At 40.5% G+C, this 21,121-nt stretch overlaps 3 protein-coding genes across 8 annotated transcripts in view; 1 reads left to right on the top strand and 2 right to left on the bottom strand.

Annotated features, from left to right (window-relative positions):
* LOC115008492 (arf-GAP with coiled-coil, ANK repeat and PH domain-containing protein 3-like) overlaps positions 1 to 246 on the bottom strand; it is a 62,482-nt gene extending 62,236 nt beyond the window's left edge. For all 4 annotated transcript variants that reach the window (XM_029432137.1, XM_029432136.1, XM_029432135.1 and 1 more), the window contains exon 1: positions 136 to 246. The gene's annotated coding sequence lies outside the window, so the exon portion shown is untranslated. The remainder of the gene's footprint in view (positions 1 to 135) is intronic.
* On the top strand, positions 243 to 13,855 carry pusl1 (pseudouridine synthase like 1). Its single transcript, XM_029432142.1, has 8 exons — positions 243 to 488; positions 576 to 636; positions 1,603 to 1,790; positions 5,809 to 5,958; positions 8,071 to 8,241; positions 13,014 to 13,068; positions 13,278 to 13,440; positions 13,638 to 13,855. Exons 1-8 carry the CDS (start codon positions 262 to 264, stop codon positions 13,700 to 13,702), a joined length of 1,080 nt encoding a protein of 359 aa, XP_029288002.1. The 5' UTR covers positions 243 to 261; the 3' UTR covers positions 13,703 to 13,855.
* A 1,797-nt stretch (positions 13,856 to 15,652) lies between these two features.
* ddx19b (DEAD-box helicase 19b) lies at positions 15,653 to 20,671 on the bottom strand. Of its 3 annotated transcripts, none has more exons than XM_029432141.1 (12): positions 20,431 to 20,671; positions 20,013 to 20,052; positions 19,695 to 19,868; positions 19,422 to 19,557; positions 18,990 to 19,082; positions 18,672 to 18,774; positions 18,381 to 18,495; positions 18,033 to 18,210; positions 17,652 to 17,889; positions 17,011 to 17,173; positions 16,234 to 16,425; positions 15,653 to 16,041 (listed from the first exon to the last, which is right to left on the bottom strand). In XM_029432141.1, exons 1-12 carry the CDS (start codon positions 20,485 to 20,487, stop codon positions 15,980 to 15,982), a joined length of 1,551 nt encoding a protein of 516 aa, XP_029288001.1. In that variant the 5' UTR covers positions 20,488 to 20,671; the 3' UTR covers positions 15,653 to 15,979. The 3 variants fall into 3 exon arrangements, with proteins under 3 accessions (XP_029288001.1, XP_029288000.1, XP_029287999.1); XM_029432140.1 differs by having other exon boundaries at positions 19,695 to 19,889; XM_029432139.1 differs by having other exon boundaries at positions 19,695 to 19,910.
* Positions 20,672 to 21,121: the final 450 nt, after the last annotated feature.

The following is a 21,121-nucleotide window of genomic DNA, read 5'->3' on the forward strand; positions in this document are numbered from 1 at the left end:
AACGTGATGTCCATGTGTCGTTTAGCTTGTGTGAACTGTTGAATATCCCAGTGTGTTTGACACACATGCTCACACGTTGGCTCTTTTATCAAGTTATTATAAACAACAGAATACAGATAAAAGTGACACACTGACCTGCCCTCTTAATATGTCATCTGACACGCTTCAACTTAAGTCTCTAATGTTCTTCCGGACTACAAATATCACTACTCTGAAATGCGGCTCGTGTCGACGTCCTGTCGCTTTTGGCCGGTGCCTGAAATGAGTGCTTCACCAAGGGTTTGTAAAGTCGTCCTTCACAGACTCCTAGTCCCCGTCATCAGCCACAGACGCGTTAATGTCAAAGTTGTAACCGTAAAAAGGAATTTTTGTAATGAAACCTTTAAACGCGAACAATATGATAAAGACGTGTCGAAGACATTCGGAGAGAACATGCACAACAGGGCACGTTATGTCATCTTTTTTCAATACATTGGAACACAATATAGGTAGGTAATGTAATACTGCAGAATAACTGGTTGCACTTAAATGTGTGCTATTATTTATTTATTATTTGATAAACATTATTTCTGCAGCGGTGCAGTGAAAGTGCCTTCATGTCAGCTGGTTAGGAAAGGGGTCCAGGACCACTTGGAGGTACGTTTTTCTGGTATATCCCGTCGTCTTGTCCTCCCAATACATGTTTCCTCTGTCCTTCTTTCTTTCCAACATCAGTGCTAGTCCTGCAAACCAGAAAACAAGATAACTAAGTAATTATCCGAGCATTAGTTTGTTGTAAAGTTACCTGAATACCATTTGTTTACCATTTTTCATTAGGATAACACACTGGCAGATGGTGCTGTGAGAATTAACCTAATACAATCTAACAGTCCCGTAACATCCTCCCTCCATGAAGGTTATTGTCTTCAGTTTGTGTGGAAACTGTTTTAGAGAGGTGGTGATTGAACTGAACGATCATTTAGGAGGCTGAAGTTTGTGGTGCTGTTGCAGATTATTCAGTCCATCAGTCTGTGTGTTGGTGATTGCTTGTCATTCCCCATCACTCCCCTCATTTCTTCTCTACTCTCTACTGTCTTCTAAAACTGTATTTCTAATGAAGGCATGAAGACTTTATTAGAAAGAAAGTGTACATTCACAGGGGGAAACACATAACACAGCTAAGAAGATTACAGATTTTCTAATTACACCATACTGCTGTTTACAGCTCTACTTTATATGCCCTTTTTCTGTTTTGATTTAGCTTTCTTTCATTGTTTGATTGCTTTTTCTCTTTTTTAAATTGTGTTTATGTTGTATTTAGTTGTTTTGTGGCATGCATGATTGTATGTAAGTGTATGGTTGTATTTGTACATGTGTACAATATGTATAAGTATGCATGTATGGGTGCATGTGTCATGGGTACATTTATAGTTTTTATATTACTATAATGTACAATCATGTTAAGACATATTTTCATTTTTATTATTAATTTAAATTCTGTTTCTATTCTTTTTTTTTAACGTAATAGATGCATAAATGCTAATAAACTCAATTTATCTGTCAATTTTTATTTTATAAAACATTTTTAGAAATATCTCTGATGTTCTCTCTGTCTGTTTATAGGATGCAATAAGGAAGCTGAAGCCGCTCAACCAGGTTTCTATGACAGTCTCCAGCAGGACAGACAGAGGTGTCCACGCCCTCTCTAACTCCGCTCACTTTGACCTCCAACGCCAGAACAATAAACCGCCATTTTCTGAAGACATTCTGGTAGAGGCTCTGAACTTCCACCTCAGAGCAGAGCAGATCGGGTGAGTTAGGAACTCCTCACACAGGTTAAATGTAAAACAGGCTCATGCCAATTGTACATCTCGATACATGTCCACATTCCCCCGCAACAGTCACCTGAAAATCTTTAGTTTAGTTGTGATCTGGACATTTAATTCAAACAATGAGACATGAAAAGTGCTTACTATTGCGTCATAACATGTGAGTGCCATACAATATCTGTGATGGACACCCAGAGTTAACGTATCCATGTGTTTTTTTTCTTGACCTTTGACAACCAAATTCTAATCAGTTCATCCTTGAGTCCAACTGGATGTTTGTGGCAAATCTTCTGAAAATTCCCTCCAGGCGTTCCTGAGATATCATGTTCACAATGTACTAATGTACGAACAACCCAAAAAGATATTAAGCCTCCAGCCACGTCTAACGCAGGCACGGAGGCACAATAATTGTGTGCTGTGTTAAAGTTACCCTGCCCCTTTAGAAAGTATCATTTCATATTAGTTATCTTCTCTGTAGACTCATGCAGTCTGTATTCTTTTTAGATTTATTTTTATACCTGAATGTACAATTTCATGTCAGATACTGACTATTGTGTGTTTGCCAACCAAGAAGGGAGTGACCATGGCGATCTCTGCATATATGGTGACATTTTTTACCAACAATATAAAGGAATTCCATCAAAAATATTAGATATTGTGTATTTGAAGTGTGCACTCTTTATGTCTGAATGAAAAGACAAAACATTTGGCAAATTGAAGTTAATTGTAGTATAAAGAAATCTGGGCCATCGTGTTTTAAACCTCGAAACAAACGGAAACAAGAACATCTTTACATTTATTCTCATGTTCATACAACTATGCAAGCGTTGACTGAGGACACGCCCCTTGTAATAAATCTAAAAGAACGAGGATCTGTGTTTTTGTTTAATATCTTCTCCAGCAGTGAGCTTTGATGAAATGCCATAAGTTCACCTGTTGAGTATTTAAAGGAAGAGAGCAGCATGAGTTGGAAGGAAGTAATTAATATCCTGGTTGGTAGTGTCCCGTCTTCTCATTTTCTTTTCTCACTGTGCTTCTTTCAACTCCTCATTTTAATCATTTCATTACACATCATTGTATTATTCAAAAGCCACAAGTCACTTTTTTATGACCACTTCGGTTTAGACTGCTGTGATACTTTGTGATATTTAGACAACATTTCATAGAGAAGAAGAAAGAAGAAGCAAAGACACGGGAACCGGGAAGGACAAAGGAGAGAGATAGAGGTACAGATAGTGAGGGATAAAGCAGTGAGAAGAGACAAACCAAACGGATTTTGACACGGTCTGAATTAAGACGGAGAAGTGAGAGTGTGAAACTGAACGAGCCATTTGGGAGACACACAGAAAGAGAGGAGGGGGGGAAAGGGAAGCTCCCAGCATCCTGCTAATCCCTAAACCTGCAGAGCGAAGGTTAGAAAGGATTATCCCTGCTCTGCTTTTTGGTCTATAGCATCCACTAACACACACACACACACACACACACACACACACACACACACACACACACACACACTCACACGCACAGATACACTTATCTAGCTAAATGGATATTACCGTGTTGATTAGAATGTGAAACCAGTTGAGTATAAACACACTTCTTCGGCTTTTTAAAGCATAACCTCCGAAATACCTTCTATACACAGTGCCGAAATATTAAACCACCAGTTATGTTCATACGCGCTCCCCTATGTTCAGATAGTTGTTTGCCTGTCACGAAGACACATTGTCAGATCTGGCTCCCTAAACAGTTTTTTCCCATTTACTTGGAGGGAAGCGGTAACCAAAAAGCGTTTTTGTTGCAGCAACAATCAGAATGATGCTCCCGGCTCGTAGCTTTGGTCTGCTGCCTCCTGAGATAGAGTGCCAAAGCAAGATTTAAACATAGACTATCATGCTGTAAAAAATGCCTCATCGGTCGGGGGTTCATAAAGGGCCTCAATTAGCCTAAAATGAACGGTCCTTTTCCCATAAGGGGAAACTGCTGAGTAGCAAAATATTGCTGGGGCATTGCCAAACAATGCCCCAGTTCCCAAATGTGTGAGGCCATGCTTTGTACACTGCTTATGAAAATTTTATGCATGTGTGTGGTTTGGGGGCAAGGCAAAAAGGCTGTCACTTCACATCGGAGCAGGCGCTGAAGGCAGACGCAAGGGTTTCCTCTGCCACGTGTCGCGCTCAATCTCCTCCCCTGGAAACGTAACCTAGTTTCTCTGTCTGTGCACTGGCACACACACACAAACACACACAGACTGTACGTGCACTGCTGTGTACAGAAAACGAGACGTTGTGTTTATGTTTGAGCATTGTTCTCATAGTTCCATATACCCATACATGCTAACACGCTCTTTGTCACGTCACGCTTTCTCTAACACACACGCATGCATGAGTGCATAGTCTTTGTACATGCACAGACGTGTGTGGAAGAACACTACAGGGTGCTAGTGCGGTTTGTGTGGTCACAATCAAACGGGCACAGCTGGCTGCAGCTCTTTGTTCTTTCAGTTTACAGATGTAAGCATTATAGATTCCCCCTTCGTCACTGTATTATTACTGTACACAACATCTCTGCCTCATTGAAGGGAGATGGTGTGTTTTACTTTCTTTATCAGCTATGAACGTATGAAGAAGGATAATGAAAGATAATGAAAGCAGCCTGTAAAAGAAGATAGTTTTGTGTTGTGTTGCTCAGTTTTCATTTGGAAGAAGAAAATGCAGCAACCCTGATCCCCCTCTCCCTCACCTGGAAGCCTGGAGGTTATGTAACCTATATATTTTTAGATTTTAATGGAACGTCTTAGAAGGGTGAAGCATAGGCCAATGAAGAACGCGTTCAATTTTGAAGCGGATCACAGTCATTGGGCGGATACATGCATTTCTTGAAGGTCTGCGCTCTCCAAATGCCCTTTTAGTTTCCATTTGTGAGGCTTTTGACTGGTTGATGAGTGTAAATATGATGTCCTTTATTGTACTATTTAATTTGATAAAAAAGATTGTGAACTGCATCAAAGAAGTAATGATTTGCTATGTGCCATTTAACTTATTAGAATGAATAATAATGTTGATTGCTGTAGCACCAGCCATGAAGGCAACTCGAATTCTCACTCAATCACTTACACTCAATTATCGCAGCTTGAACAATTTCAAAAGGTAATACCACAGTCAAATATAGTCAAACTCTTTGTAAATCTTTGTTAAACAACACAATGTGGTTGAGCAAGAAGATCTGATTACAGAACTCTGATCAGAAACGCCAATTACATTTGTCAGTGTACATTAAGATGTAGCATACATTGATGCACACTGGTTCTTTTAATCATAAAAGGAAGTTTTGTCTGACTGCATTGGAGTTATGATATGATCTTTTCCCTTTTTAGCCTGTGTGCTTCTCCTTGCACAGATAAACAGGAAGTGTCCTGTGTTAGCCGTGCCCCTGCTGGAGTCGAATCAAAGGGCTCCAGCCCCTGAGCTGTGATGCTAACTGTTTGAGCATAAGCGCTTGGCCCTTTCGGTTTCTTGGCAGCCCTTAAAGGACTCTGACAACGCGTGTGCTTTTGTATAAAAAGCTGCAATTCTGGCATTTTTGGACAATGACTTGTGCACAGTCTTTCTTTCTGGCAGTACAGAATGAGAGTATTAACACTGTGTGTCTGGGGACGGCTTCAATCTGAGGAAGGGATGAAAGACTGATGTCTGGTTGTTTAGTTTTTGTTTAAACATCCAAGGCAAGACACTATAGGTACTTCATGCACTAGTCAGAGAGTCTGGGCTATTTTGCTTCACTAACATACTAGACTACACAGACTTGTGGAAAGAAAACATCAGAAATAGATATTGAGGTGTTTATTTTACTAATTTTGTTTTTTTGCGTTGTTTAGATTTCTCCTAAATTCATCAAAAGTAAGCATTAGATAATGCCTCACTTGTGTTGAAAAGTGTTTATTTTCAGGCCTGAATGGATGTCAGCTTTAACTCCAAATGATGTTTTGTTACTCTGCCAGGATCACCCGTGCCCAACGTGTGCCTGAGAATTTCCATGCCCGTTACTGTGCCCAGTCTCGGACCTACGTCTACCGGATCGCCCTGGGAATCTCCCATCACTCTCTGATTCCCCTCACAGACCAACATCTCTGCTGGAGCATCCCCAACACGTGAGTTATCCCACTATACACTGATTGCCCCCTCTTCATTCACTCCTCTGTCTTTGCATCCTTCATCCTTCATCCTTCAGTTTGATGATTTCCCTTAAGAAATAAAAATCAAGCTCAGACTCAGTCTAACAAGTAGGTCCAGACACACACAGCCACGCTCTCCATAAGACCACACCAAGCCTTGCAGAAACGATGGCGCGTTAAACACATGAATAATCCACACGTGCCACGTCGAAACTGCAAATTAGGGCCAGTCAAACAAAGTCTTTCATCTGAGCTGACATCCCAAAAACAAACAAAGGAGGAGGAGGGAGAAAAGGGAGACGGGTATGAAGATGGATGGAGTACAGAAAGAGAGGAAGAAAACAGATGAAATAGTGAGGGCTTCACAGCTTAGACGATGTTCTCTTAGCTGTGATTGGAAGGAGAGAGCGTAAAGAAACCCATTACAGGGAGCGTACATATGAGCATTTGTCTCCTCGTTGCTCTCCACTCTTTTTGGGAAAAAGTAGGGCAAGATAAGCTGCGGGCTTATACGCATGCAGAACAACACCCACACACATTACTGACTCTGTGTTTCTTTCACTCTCTCATTCCCTCTCCCATTCTTCTCCTTCTCTCCACTACACTTATTTCTCTCTACCTCTTTGCATTTCTCCTTTCCTCCCTTCTTTCTCTGTCTGGTGTCTCTGCTTTTCTTTTTTTATCCCTTCTCTCATTTCCAGCATCCATCTCGTCCTTGCACCCCTGAGCGTCTCTGCCCCAGCAGCCTCTCTCCGTTCTCTCTTTGATCTGCCTCTCCCTCGTCATCTAAACCCCCCCCCCCCCCCCATCTCTCCCACTGTAAAACATATAAATCTCCACTGTTTCATTTTAACGTTGAATTAAGTCTTGAAATCTTGCATTTCTTAGAACAAGAGAATAATCAGGGATCATATTGCAGCAGAGCTTTGGAAATTATTGAAAGAATAATTGCATGATGTAAGCAAACTCTTCACAAATGTTTGTATTTTTTAATTTCCTTTGCGATTTATAATGACATCAGTTTTTCAAACATAACAGAAATAAACATAACATTTGATTATTGACTTACGTTTTTAATTTTTGCAGATGGATTTTCTGTTAGACGATCAATGAATCGGCGTTTCAGCTCTGATCTCCACAATAAATAGATAAAATATCAATAACTATAAGAAAAATTAAGATAGACATGAATTAGTCAATTAATTAAAAGCAAAACAAAACTAAGACCCTTGCTAGCGGCGCTCTGGCTGTATACAGCGATGCTTTGAGTTAATAGAAATACTAAAAATGCTATTGCATGCTGATGTTCACCATCTTAGTGTAGTGTGTTAGCATGCTAATTAGCACTAAACACACATGCACCTGATGATGCTGATGGGAATGTCATTAGTTTTATATGTAGGTATTTTGGTCATGAACCAAAGTACTAAAATAATATACTACGTTAACTGTGTGCCATTTTCCAACTTCCCCCTGAAAGTTTCAGCACTGAGTTATGAAAGGACAAACTGGAGACTGACTTGAGAGGCGACACTTAACACACACAAATGTCATTTTTGCAGCACTCCACCACATCTTCATTCATAACTCTCATGTTCAAGATTTTAAATTGGTGCATTAGGATTTTAATTAGTGATTCACTCAGCACACTCCTCCATTTCCCTGCTCGCTGTATCTCTACCTCTCTCACTGTCAGATCATATTCAAGCAGTGACAGAAGCATGAGACTGTACAGAGTCTGAGCACCGGGCCCACTTTCACTCTCCCTCAAATGAGCGTTGTCGACATGCTCTGCTCTCTCACGTGGTATTGTGCATCAGAAAATTTCATATTATATAAGTCACTAATAAATTATTCTACTTTGAAAGCCGGAACATGGAGGCCTGAAAACCTGCCAATCTTAATGATCCCAGCTGCTTGACCTCTCTGTTCATGCAGGTCACCTTCACGTCAAGTTGCAATGTCACAATGAGCCTGCAAAAGTTGATTTAGGGAGTCTGTTGACCTTAGCTGTCGGTTATTAATGCCCATAAAAAATTGGCGATTACTTATTATAGAAAAATGTCTCCTGTTTCTGTCTCTCATCAGGGAGCTGGATGTGGGAGCCATGCGCGAGGCTGCCGCCCTGCTGGTCGGGACTCATGACTTCAGCAGCTTCAAGGCAGCCAACAGTGACGATCCTTCTAAAAGCCTTGTGAAGACGCTGGATGTGGTCAGCATTCAGCCAGGAAGCTCCTTCGCACGTGCACATTTCCACAGGTAGGCTGTATATAGTCAGGTAGACTGACAGTCAGCACATATGCAGTAAAATAAAATGCTTTGATGTAAGGTTTCACACTGAACACATACATTTCTTTTGGCCGCTTGGGGTCAGACAAACAAGCTGTAAACACAACGTTGACCTTATTTTGCCTTTTTATAAAGATGTTATTGTGAACATTTTAGCAAAGCTTTTTTACACATCCAGCAGACACATGGCAACATTAGCATTAATTTAGTCGTGTTTGTGTCCACCTGATGAATGTATGTCCAATCTCCGCTCTTCTTTTTAGTTCTGTGTTGCTCTCCACCAACTCCTGAGGGAAATAACTGGCTCTTTAAAGTGCAGAATGCCCCACTGTGTTCACCAGCTAGTGGCTCACGTTGTCTTTCTGCTGTTTGGTGCTGGGCAGGTAGTGTGCAGCGCGGTGGGAGTAAACCAAAACTGTGAAGTTGAGGGCCGTAAAACCAAAACAATGAGCTAAAATGTCTAGCTGCTGAGTTGGGTGATAACTCTCTGTGGTTTAGTCTCTTTTACATTACACATAGTCATTAAATTAATATAAAATATGAATTAGTGTAGCTTAAAGATGAAACAATGGCAACATTTTAAAAAGCTTCACAATTCATTTATTGCAGAAGTTCTAAAGGTTTTTTCTCAAACGTTTGAGAAAAAACTTTTACCGGTATTTGCTTTCTTGCCAAGAATAAGATGAGAAAATCAATGTGAAAAGGGGATAGCATGAACCTCCCAGTAACCTCCCAGGATCGCTGGCCGGTGAAAAGAAGTGGCAGGCTGTCGCAGAGATAGCACGTGGCTCTCTGCAGCCTCGCCAGGCCAACAGTGGAGTTACAGGAACATAAGGGAACTGATTATTCCAAATTGGAGAAAAAAAGCCAAGAAAATAAAGAAATGATGCATGTGCTTTTCCACTCCCAAAAACATAATTCTTGTGTTTCTCAATCTTGCATCAACTGATGCTTGGGAAGTTGGCCAAAGTTTGAATCATTTACAGTCATTCCACTCAGCCAACTCTGCATATAAAATGTCCCTTTCAAGCTTCAGTCAGACTCAGTGTCGTGTGTGATGTGATATTTAGATGAACCACAAGTCAAGCAGACTGTGATCTGGACTAAAAACTAATCTTTTCCAAATTAAATGTTTTTAAAAACTTTTGTTTAATGCAACAAAAGGTGCATCACAGGAAGTACTGCTTACTATTGTAGGACAACTGATGGCCAGCTGTGACGCATGATCTAACATGCGTCACAGCTGGCCATCAGTTGTTAGATCATACAGGTATAAATGTGTTGGGACTGTATGTCATGTAGGTACTTTAGACAATGAGGATCCAACATAATCTCTAGCAGAGGGGTAGGTGGGGGGGAGAAGGCCATGTGGGCTTTGGGAGATTACACGTCCACGGGGGTCACTCTGCATGCCAAATACCACTTGGATAGTGGATATTAATTATTTGCCCTGAAAATATGGTGCACAATATGGACATGAGCAGACTGTTTGCAGTTTTCAGGGTAAACGTCACATAGTGTTTAACCCCAGCACACATGGTGCATCAACAAGCTGCAAGCATCAGGCTTACAGATCTGTAACATAGTGTTTCTGCATGTGTCCACGGTTGCGTTTTCATCAAACTAGTCTTTTCCCTCTTCTATTCTCTACAGAATTGACACGAATGAAAGCCTGCAGCTATTTTTTGATAAGGGTCTCTATTCTAAGTAACAGTGATACAATGAGAAGGAGCTGAGCTGTGAATTGTTAAAAGGCACGAGGTTGAACTAAAGTTTTGCTCCTAAAACAAGGAGCTCTGGTATGTGAAGCTGATTTCTGTGGTCTCTGCTCGACATGGGAAAGAAATTCTATTTTTCATCTCATTGTAGTGTATAAGTGAACAACGCTCCATTTCATAACTCTGAGTTGGCCATTTGGTACATTAGCTGTAGACTGTGATTACTTCTGGTCGGGATTTACTGTTAATTTAATCTGATGCTAAGAATTCAGCCACCTCGCGATCAATACAAGTACGATGCAGGGGAAGGTTTGGGATGTGTTCGTTATTAAAGTCATACTACGTGTACAGTATTCTTGAAAATAAGTTATTCCGCCTTTTCCAAGTTGAAGAAAACATTCCATACTAGACTAATTACTTAATCTGTTATTTGTTTCAATTAAGGGATTTATTATGTAATCAATAAAAGGTCCAAAAAGAGTGAGAGGACCATCACAATGCCCCAAAGGTGATGCCTTCAAATAGCTTAAATGGTTGTGGTTTTTTTTCCAATGTCACTCCACCATTTTGGTCCAGACTGAAACATCTCAATAACCTTTGGTGGTCCCCAGAGGGTGAATCCTGTTTATTTTGGTGATCCCCTGACATTTCCTCTAAAGACACGATGAGGTTTAAATGTGTGGTCTTCACTGAAAAGTTTGGAAAGCTATAGGATGGATTGCCATGACATTTGGTACAAATATTCATGTCCCATACCAAACTAATGACATTCCTGTCAGCCTCAGCTTTGGGTTGGGTGCTAATTGGCACAATGCTAGCATGCTCACGGGCTATATTATACCTGCTTAACATCAGCATTTTGACATTGTGTGTGTGAACGTATTAGCATAAGTTGCCATTGTCAGTATTGTCGCACACATAGCTCAAAGCACCACTGTCATACAGCCTCACAAAGTCGCTAGCGTGGGTTATGCTTTGCTTTTAATTAACTGACTACCTGTATTTCATTGTTTTCTTTTATTAATATTATTATTTCTATTCATCTGTTAGCATGTCGATGTTAGCATTTAGCTCAAAGCACCACTGTGCCTAAATACCATCTAACAGCGCTGCTAGCATGACTCTAGGCGCTTGTTGCTTCTCTTAAACAATTAATCAATTATCAAAGTAGCTACAACATTACTTTCTGTCAATAAACTTCTAACCAGAGGCCTCGCTTTTATCCTTTTCTTTGTCATGTCTTTGTCTGTCATGAAATTAGTCAGAGGACACACACACACACACACACACACACACACACACACACACACACACACACACACACACACACACACACACACACACAGATGCACATGTGTGACTGTGCAACATGAGACACAGCCTTCATCTATCCACATGAAGACATCGTCCCTCACCAGAGTCTGTGCTAACAGGCTTACTGTATGAATCTGTCTCTGCACTCTTTACATGTCAAATGTAATCAGACAGCAAATTTACATTTGCCCCAATTCTTCACATGTTTGCTCAGTTCACTCTTTCCTCCCCAAGACATAAAGTCCGTCAGTTTTGGGGGGAAAAGGCGGCTGTGACTTGAATGTTGAAACAACAAACGGCAAGAGAAATTGAATGTCACATTGCAATAGAAGCAGATTCATATTGTTTTATGGCATTACACATAATCCAGTTGGACCTAAGCTGCAGTGGCGTATTCAGCATGTGACATTTAAACAAATCTGTACATGAGGAGAGTCCCCGGCTCTATCTGATGATGTCTGGCAGCATGAGCATGAATGTCACATCAGCCTCCAACTCTGTCCACACAGCGAGAGGGGAAGCATTGAAATATGCAACAAAAGAAAGATAAAGGACACGTCTGAACATAAAATAGACATTAGACAGGAGCCCTTTTCAGATGAAATGAATAATTCACTTTCAGAACATGGTCAGGTCTGGTGAAATACCGAAATATTTAAATTAATTAGTTTTTTTCTTCAACCAGTCATTAGTCATTCAGATCTACACTCTATGTAGTTGTGCTTGTGTGACTGGTTGTCAAATGTAATATAGCATAATACTCAATCAATGTATTGTTTTGCTTCTGAAATAACACTTTAACCCCTGTGGCAATATTTAGCCTTTCGTTAGTGTAGGACATTCAGTCAGTGATGCCAAGTAGTGTGTTATGCCTTCAGGACTCGATGTTATCGTTGTAACGTTTCATTAGTGTTACACACGTGTGTGCCGTAAAGCTTTAGTGCACATTTTGCCCAATATGCAGACAACACAGTGGTGGAAGAAGGATTCTGATTCTCTACAAAGTACTTTACCGCACTGTAAAAAGACTCTGTTACAAGTAGAAATGTACAGAGCCTGAGCATATTATATCATTAAGTTATTATCACTCATGCATTGATGTAAAAGCAGAATGCTTGTAGAGGTAGAGATCAATTAAAACTATTCACTCATCATTTTCATTATGGTTTATTCTGCTGATTATTATTTTTTGATTGTTTGGTTTGTAAAAATAGTGAAAGTAGTGAGAAACGTCTCAAATACCCAGAGCCCAACGTGACACCATCACAATGTTTGTTATGTACAGCCAAAAGTCCTCAAATCAAATTTCATAAAAATATATTTTAAATTCTTAAAGGAAAAGCAGCAAATCTTTACATTTGAAAATTATGAAATGTTCGGTAATGTACATAAAGCAATTATCAAAGTAGTTGCGAATTCATTTTCTGTGAATCGATTTATCAGTTCAGCTGTTCTTGATTTGTAAAATAACTAAAGCCGTCAAATGTAAATGTAGTGGAGCAGAATGTGGCGTGAGAGTATATGAAAGTAAAGTGCTTGAAATGTGTACTTATGTACTGTACTTCAGTAAATGTACTTAGTTACATCCCACAACCGAGACAACGCAAAGAAATAAGCGGCTGTGAAGTTGAATGATCGTACACAGTATACTGTGTACATGTTGTAAACACATTTGTGCAAATTGAACACACGTTTGTTTTGTTTTTCCAGAGAGATGGCGTTCTTGGAGCTGACTTTTACATCCAGATCTTTCCTCTATAAGCAGGTGTGTGCCTCCTATTGTCCTCAATTGATTTAAAGTCTGTAAATAAGTTGCAGTTAGTAAGTAGCTCCATCTGCTGGTGATGACTGATATATGGCTCATGAATAGGGTTCCTTCAACATAGAGGGGGCATTAAAATGTCTGAGATAAAGACAAACTGTTATTTTTGAGATCATTTCAGTAGTAATGGTTGCTTTGGCCCGGTGCTCCAGGTGCGGAGGATGACAGGGGCCCTGGTGGCTGTAGGTCGGGGGAAGCGCTCAGTGCTCCAGCTGCACGAGTTATTGTTGGCGAGGGACTCTCTCGCCTTCCCAAACTTCATGCTCGCTCCAGCCGATGGCCTCTTCCTCACCAAGGTGGCCTACAGAGAGACGGGTGAATAATCTTTTCACCTTAACCTGCGACGCACACAGTGCAGTGTAGTTTTGGTTTACACCGCCAGTAAGGTGTTTGTTGAATATAGACTTGATTTCTTTTGGCAGTTCATTATTTCATATTGAGTTATTATCTGTGTGTAACTCTTTCTGTATGCGGACATGTTTAGATTTGTTGCCTCTTCTTTGCCTCCTCAGATCTGCAACTTTCACAACAGACATCAGAGGAGCGATTTATCTCCAGTGGAAACTCGGAGGAATAATTCTACTTCATTCAGTCATGTTGACTAATTATTTCCGTACTACTTACTATATGCAATGGTTGTATTAAAGTTTTGAATGTATCTGTATATTGTTTTCTTTACTTAAAACAGAACCTGGCAGCTTCACTTTGAGTCAATGACCCCAGTAGGTGTTTTAAACAAATGTTTCCACACTTAAAGAAGCATTTGACTACTTACAGATAACATTTTCTTGTTCTTTTAATTAAACATATTAAGAATACATAAACTGTGTCCATGAACGCAGCTCAGCTATGCAACACGCCTTGAACCTATCATTGTCTACACATGACCTTCAGGTTACAACAGACAACTTGCTTTAAGCCTAGTCAGGCAGTTTTCCTCCTGTGTCCTATGTATACATGTATGAACTGGGTTTTGGTAGGTTCTGACAATTATCAAACAAGGTATATAACATGTGGAGAAGAGCGTTAAGTTCTATAGCCAAAACTGCGTTGAGTGTCCTTGGCTCTCGGACAGAGGTATTACATTATGCATCAACAAAGTGCACACACTCACTGATAATGTATACATCCAAATGTCCAAATAAAACTGCATACATTGGTTCTTTACCCGAAAGTCTTCACAGAGCATTCTTGTGGATTCTCAGCATACTCTCACTTGCTTCTAATTTGGTTAAGTTGTCCGTAAACAGTCCATTTGCCACCAGCAGCCTTCTGTGTGCCGGTGGGAGCCAGATGAGGTTTGTACAAGGTTCAGACTGGCCCATCACTGCCCTTAATGTTCCACCACGTTGATCAAATGCACCAGACATCACAACGTTTCCATAACTTCGTAGTCGTCCACTGATGCAAGGTTAACTGATTTAGGCTCACTGTATTCAAAGTGCTGAGTCTGTTAAAATTGAACCTAATGAGGAATGTTTTTTTGCACTTCTTAAAAGTGACAAACTTAATGATTCAGTCACACTATTTATTTTAATATGTACACTAGTACATGTTTACAAACCATGCGGCCATGCTGAAGCAACAGTGAATCTGATTGGCATAGGTCCTCAAATTCAAATCAGCATTGGTTTGAAGATAATTCACACATCATAAAGACGCTCATAATTCAATATATAATCACATTTTCAAGTGTTAGCCAGAATATGAAGCTCAATATCTTAGAAACAAAATTATATGTGTATATAATGCACTTGAGGAAGGCATTGCGTTATGTTTTAAACTCACAATCCTTAAAACAGCACAGTCTGGGTGAAGAATGTAGCTGCGCTTAATTCAAACTGGAGACCCTGATTGAAAAGATTGTGTGGGACAGTGAGACACGAAGGGAAACTGATGATCACATCAGACCTTAATGGACACTTTTTGAATTAAAATGAGGGGTAATGAGACAGATGAAGAAAAAAAAAAACTAATGATTAATGCTCAGCCGTGGTGCAAAGCCGTCCTGATAACAGCCGCAATCTTTGATTACGTAATCAAATGATATCAATAACATGCGTGAGAGATGTGTGGCTGGCTGATGATCGATTACTGGCTTAACAGAAATATCTTGATGCCCATGACTTGGAGTTAGTAGTGTATTATCACTCATTAGGCAGCCTGTTCTGGCATTTGACAACACACCCTGATGCTAAAGCTGAGGTTAATTCAAGATTATTTTATGTCCTGTGGATACAGGTTGATAGTATTTGAAAATAGCTATTACAGGTTGATACGTTTGCATAGACCCTTGAAACCCAACCATCACCATCTCAATGATTAAACTACCGATCGGAGCAGCATACCCAACTTCACCCTTTGTACTGAGGTTCTGTGGTCAATTAAGAGCACAGTAAACGCTGTAATGGTCTAAACGACACGGTTACATTCAATTATACGTTGCTGCTTTAAAAATGTAAAACATTGTGGCACATAAATTGGTTATTTATCCATTAGGGTTTTTCTTAAATCTCTTTACAGAATAGTGTTTTTGAACTCCATGTGTGTTCAGTAAAACAGAGCCAACTATGGCTGCTTTTACAGCACCACGATAGACAGCAATAAACTCATAGACTTTATTCAAAGAAGTACAAAGAGTGAAATGGGGTATGTTCCAGAGACTTACAAAATACTTGTCTTGGAGGAGACATATTCCACGTGTAAACATATGCTGTGTTTGTGGTTTTGCTCTTTTCTCCAACAGCTAAAAAAAATAAAAGCGTAAAACACTGTAGGAGCGTACAGTCCTTGGTGAGCCAAGAGGGGAAGGAGAGTTGGGTCGGCGTCCTCCGTGCGATACGCGCCGTCGACTTTAGCCGGCGATCTTCTCAATTTCATCCAGATCATCTGTGTTTAGTTGTTCAATTTTCTTACCTGCAGAGGGAGAAACCAGAGTACACGGTGTGGATCGTTTAGCGGGTTGACGTGTGGCTGATCAATAAAAGCCACCATCGTCCTAAATTGAGTAATTCTTTTTTCTAAACAACTGTTAAGCATATTCCGTTTGAATGAACTTCATCAACTTGATTGTGTATAAGAAGGTGTGTGCAACAGCTGAATACTTACTGAAGTGCTCCTGGATCCTGTTGAGGATGTTCATGCTCATCTTGCTGTCCACCATGTTGATGGCCAGTCCTCTTTTGCCAAATCGACCCGTGCGGCCAATCCTGTGCAGGTATGTCTCGTTGTCCGGGTTACCGTCCTTGTCTACTGGCAAGTCGAAGTTGATCACGACAGAAACCTGCTCGACATCGATACCTGAATGTTAGAAAAATGGAGAGAAGGATAAAATATTAAAAGAAAAACAATGTACTTTGTCAGTAAAATACTTGCTTTGTTATTGTTGTACAACAAATGTTACCACCAAATGCATTTCAATTTAATAAAAAAGGAGATTAACAGGATATTTATTATTATTATTATTATTATGTGTTTTTATTGAAACTTGCCCCGACTCTCCAAATCGGTACACTTGATAAAATTCTTCTTTCCCCCTTTTGAAATTACACTAAAAATCTAGCTACCATCAAAATGTACAACAATTTCATTAAAGCATCATAATGTAATAATGGGTATTTTGCAATGAACTCTAATATCTTGCACAGGCAGAGCTAGAGTCATGCATGTTTATCTGTACCAGGTAGCATGAAGGTGTTTTTCAAAGTCAGATTTAAATAACCTTTTTTTTTTTAACAACTTCTAAATCCACACGTTTCACTGTGCTACACATCCAACCTAACAGATGTGTATAAATGGCCTTTTCAATGTACATAACAGCAACCTAGAAAGACACGTGATGACATGATGTTAATTCTGCACGTTCCGATGACACTTGGTCCTTACCTCGGGCACAAACGTTTGTGGTGACCAGGACCTTCTCCTTGCCTTCTCTGAAGCGGTCGATGACGGCAGCCCTCTGATCCACCTGCATCTCGCCACTGAGCAGCGCCACCTGGTGGCCTTCTCTGGACAGCTCCCCTGCAAGCCAGCCTGCCGTCTTCCTTGTCTGGATCACACAAAAGAAAGTGCTCTCACTACTTCACCAGTAATCTAACAATGCTCATGTAACAAAGGACCAAATGTGAAAACTCAATTTGGCAACAATAGCTGATTTACAGGGAAATTAGTGTGTGATGATAGCCCCGTGTTGAAAGTGTTACCAAACCGAACCAGTAAGTCAGCAAGTGTTGCCATGTTATTTTCTCACATTGGGGAAACACGGATTAAAAAGCTTTGAAACAAAAGGTTGGAGAACAGCATGTTTTCTGGACATTCTGATAAGAGTCACGGAAGAGACACTTAAGGAGATTTGCATTTCTTTATTTCTATAAAAATTAGGGGTTCAAGTGAGAATCCTTGTTTTTATTTTTTTATTTTTATATATCTATATCTATATCTATATCTATATCTATATATATATATATATATATATATATATATCTAGAGAGAGAGGAATTGAATGAATATGAAGTGAATGAACTCACATGGCAGAAGATCATGGCCTGGGCGATGGTGATGGCTCCGTAGATGTTACAGAGTGAATGGAACTTCTCCTCCCTGCAGTTGCACAACACGTAGTACTGTTTGATGGTATCCAGCGTCTCCTCCTCTCTCTTCAACTTGATGATGTTAGGTTCGGGCACAATGCGCTGGGCAAAGTTCCACACAGTCTCTTCAAACGTGGCTGAGAACAGCAACATCTGGCAGTTTTTAGGCAGCATCCTGTGTGGCAGAGAAGAGAGGAGTGAAAGGTTGGTAGATGTGGATTAGATTTATTTTCTGATGATGTACATCTCAGAAATCTCAATTTACAAGATAAAAGACACATAATTTATGTAGAATGTGCTACGACTGATTATTCTGACCTCTGGATGCGGATGCTCTGGTCCTGGTGACCCTGCGTGGCGATCATGACGTCGGCCTCGTCAAGCACAAACACCATGATCTCCTTGGGGTCTATGAACTTGAATTTACCGCACCAGTCCAGCATGGTACCGGGCGTCCCAATGACTATCTGTTCCTGCAGCTTCATGCCCCGTTGCACTGAAACATTCACAAAATACAAGCATTCAACACACAGAGCCATTTCTCAGCCGCATTTATGTTTTCATCAATAGGAACAATTCAAATACTCGACAAAACTTTATTCTAAAAATATTTACATCATCTATTACAGTGTAGATGTAGCATTGTAGAGAGCACAGAAGCCTTACATTTATTTCCTCTGATGGCATAGACGAGTTTGACCTCAGGATAGTGTTTCCCCATCTGCTCGATTACCTTGCCAGTCTGAAGTGCCAGTTCATAGGTGGGTGACACACACAGGCACTGATGGAGAGAAATAAAATGGGGGGGGGTTTAGTAATTGCATTTAGTTAAAGTTATCAAGGATAATAATCAATGTGAGAAACAGGTAGAACGAGGCCCTCAGATACTCCGAACATTTTGAAACTCAAGATTTCAATTAGAGATCTTCTAGAATAGCGATGGAAGGCAAAACTAACCTGTGGATATCTTCTGTTGGGATCTACATGACTGAGCATGGCCAGGACAAAGGCAGCCGTTTTCCCTGTTCCCGACTGCGACTGTGCAATTAGATTCTGTGGACTGGAAGAAACAAAGACTTAGATTGCAGGCAAAGACGGCAAATATAGTTATTGGTTTGATTTATTAGTGCCTGTTGCAAGGGGCTGTTAATTACATTTTGAAGGTAATTAAAAGAGGTATGATTCACTAGGGTGAGAGATTTCAGTGAGCCTGTGAGACATAATGCCTTGGTAGAGGACTCCACAATATTTATGTACAGTGCAAAGTATACTTACGGTTCCGCTAGCATCATAGGTAAGGCAGTCTCCTGGATTTTGGACGGCCGGTTGAAACCCATGCCGTATACGCCTTGAAGCAGCTGTGGTTTACTGCACACAGGAGAAATTAGTCAAATGTCACATCTTCAGCCAAGTCTGAAGTTTGTAAGCATCTCATCCCTTTTACACATATTTCAGTGTGATAGTGCACACGCCTCAAAAGATCTACCAGTAAAAGGACAAACAGAAAGCACACTCCTGCAGTATCGTTTATGTCTGGCTCTTAGTGGGAACATGTTGGCTCCAAAACAACCTCTCTGACTACATGAATGTGTCATTAATACTAATTAATACTAAGCATGTTTGACAACTGTTTAATAATTAATATCTGTTGACCCAAAATATTGTAGGGCAACAAGTGATCTGAATATAAATAGAAAATTCACTCACAGTCGCAACTCCTCAAAAGACTTGACTGAGTAGAGCGGAGAGTTGGGATCCTTCTGAAGCACTTCCACTTGATTTGTGTTACTGACAAGATTACTCCGGATTAACTTGTTCAATAATGACTGCGCTGCTTTGTCATCTGAAAAACAAGTTATATTGCAATGACTGCGACACCTCAATAGACATCCAAGCAACTCAATGATAGACAATCAGGATTGTAAAACAGCATCTGCAGAGGATGAGTATTTTGGGGCATGTAAATAACAAATTACCCACCTTTGTCATCTTCATCTGTAGCCTTGTTTTCTGTCACAACTTCTGACTTTGCAGCTGCACTGCTGGAGTCTGTTACATGTGCAACCGTGCCTGCTACATGTGCAGCTGTGCCTGCTACATGTGCAGCTGTGCCTGCTACATGTGCAGCTGTGCCTGCTACATGTGCAGCTGTGCCTGCTACATGTGCAGTTGTGCCTGCTACATGTGCAGCTGTGCCTGCAACAGTAACAATGTTTTACTTGTATATACATCCAAAACTTTTGTAGGGTTACTGTTTTTTTACTATTGTATCTTACACCTAATGTTGCACACACTTACCATTTTCCTCAGGTTTATCTTTTATTTGAAGGCTACCGATCTGTAAGGAGGAACATAAGAAAATAAGCCATGATATTGACATGCTAATCCTACAGAGGCACACTCATTTGTTAGCTAGGCAGCTAACGGCTAAAGCTAGCAACTAATTCAGCACGCAGCATCTCAGCTCGAGCTAGTTAACTTAGCTTTGACGACAAAAAGAGGTAACCCGGTAGTACCGTTTTTAAATGTATATGAACCTTCCTGAGACTGTCAAGAGACCTAATACATTCACCTGCAGCGCTGTCGTTGAACACTTTCTACGGTACGAAATCCGGCGGAGCAGTTAAGTTTCGTTTACACTGTAGCAGAACAGGCCAAAGCATCCTATAAACATGCTAACAACACGTTAGCTCGTGTTGCGTAAATTAAGGTTTACCGATTCCGCCGCGGCTTCTTGCTCGTCCACTGCCAGTGCCCAGGAGTCCGTAGCCATTGTTGAGCAGTTTCTTCTTTAGTTGTTTCACTCGGGATAATTCAACTAGGAAAGCGAGCTCACAGTGAGGAGTCAGCAATGTGTAAGTAACTATTTTCCACAATGGCGTGCCCAAACCAATTCTGGGCACTGTTGCAACCGCTCACATGTCCGGGTAGAATGCAAGTGCCACACGATGACAGTTCCGATCTTCTTGAAAGTTCCCAGTTTATCGAAGGTTCCCACTCGATTAAAAAAAAACTGTGACAGACTCTTGAATTCAAAAGTTCAACAAATAACTTAAATGAAATGAATGAAAACTTATTTGAACTTTTTTTTGTTAAAATTTGAGAGATTGGAGGCTGAATCTCAAGAAACAGTTCTCTGCAGAGCCTGTAGGTGGCACCAAACGTTCTGCATTGACTTACCCACAGTATACCCTGAATACTGTACAAACACGCACGCACGCACACACACACACGCGCACACGCACACGTACACACACACACACACACACACACACACACACACACACACACACACACACACTGACAACAAAGATAATGCAGGTCTTTTATTTATAATCCAAACGGGCAGTCTACCTGCCCTAACAAAGAAGGCTGGATTCCAACCTAGGAAACATGGGCAACTAGAT

This window comes from Cottoperca gobio, chromosome 5 (genome assembly GCF_900634415.1).
Source record: "Cottoperca gobio chromosome 5, fCotGob3.1, whole genome shotgun sequence".
NCBI lineage: Eukaryota > Metazoa > Chordata > Actinopteri > Perciformes > Bovichtidae > Cottoperca > Cottoperca gobio.

What these genes read in the sequence shown, in the direction of transcription:
- ddx19b (XM_029432139.1), bottom strand. Translation starts at nt 20,487, where the DNA reads ATGGCTACGGACTCCTGGGCACTGGCAGTGGACGAGCAAGAAGCCGCG. An exon ending in CCAACAGAAGATATCCACAG is followed by an intron (nt 18,496 to 18,671) that starts GTTAGTTTTGCC and finishes TCTCTCCATCAG; the next exon opens with TGCCTGTGTGTGTCACCCAC. An exon ending in AGGCCATGATCTTCTGCCAT is followed by an intron (nt 17,174 to 17,651) that starts GTGAGTTCATTC and finishes TGTGTGATCCAG; the next exon opens with ACAAGGAAGACGGCAGGCTG.
- pusl1 (XM_029432142.1), top strand. Translation starts at nt 262, where the DNA reads ATGAGTGCTTCACCAAGGGTTTGTAAAGTCGTCCTTCACAGACTCCTA. An exon ending in GGGTCCAGGACCACTTGGAG is followed by an intron (nt 637 to 1,602) that starts GTACGTTTTTCT and finishes GTCTGTTTATAG; the next exon opens with GATGCAATAAGGAAGCTGAA. An exon ending in GGTGGCCTACAGAGAGACGG is followed by an intron (nt 13,441 to 13,637) that starts GTGAATAATCTT and finishes TTGCCTCCTCAG; the next exon opens with ATCTGCAACTTTCACAACAG.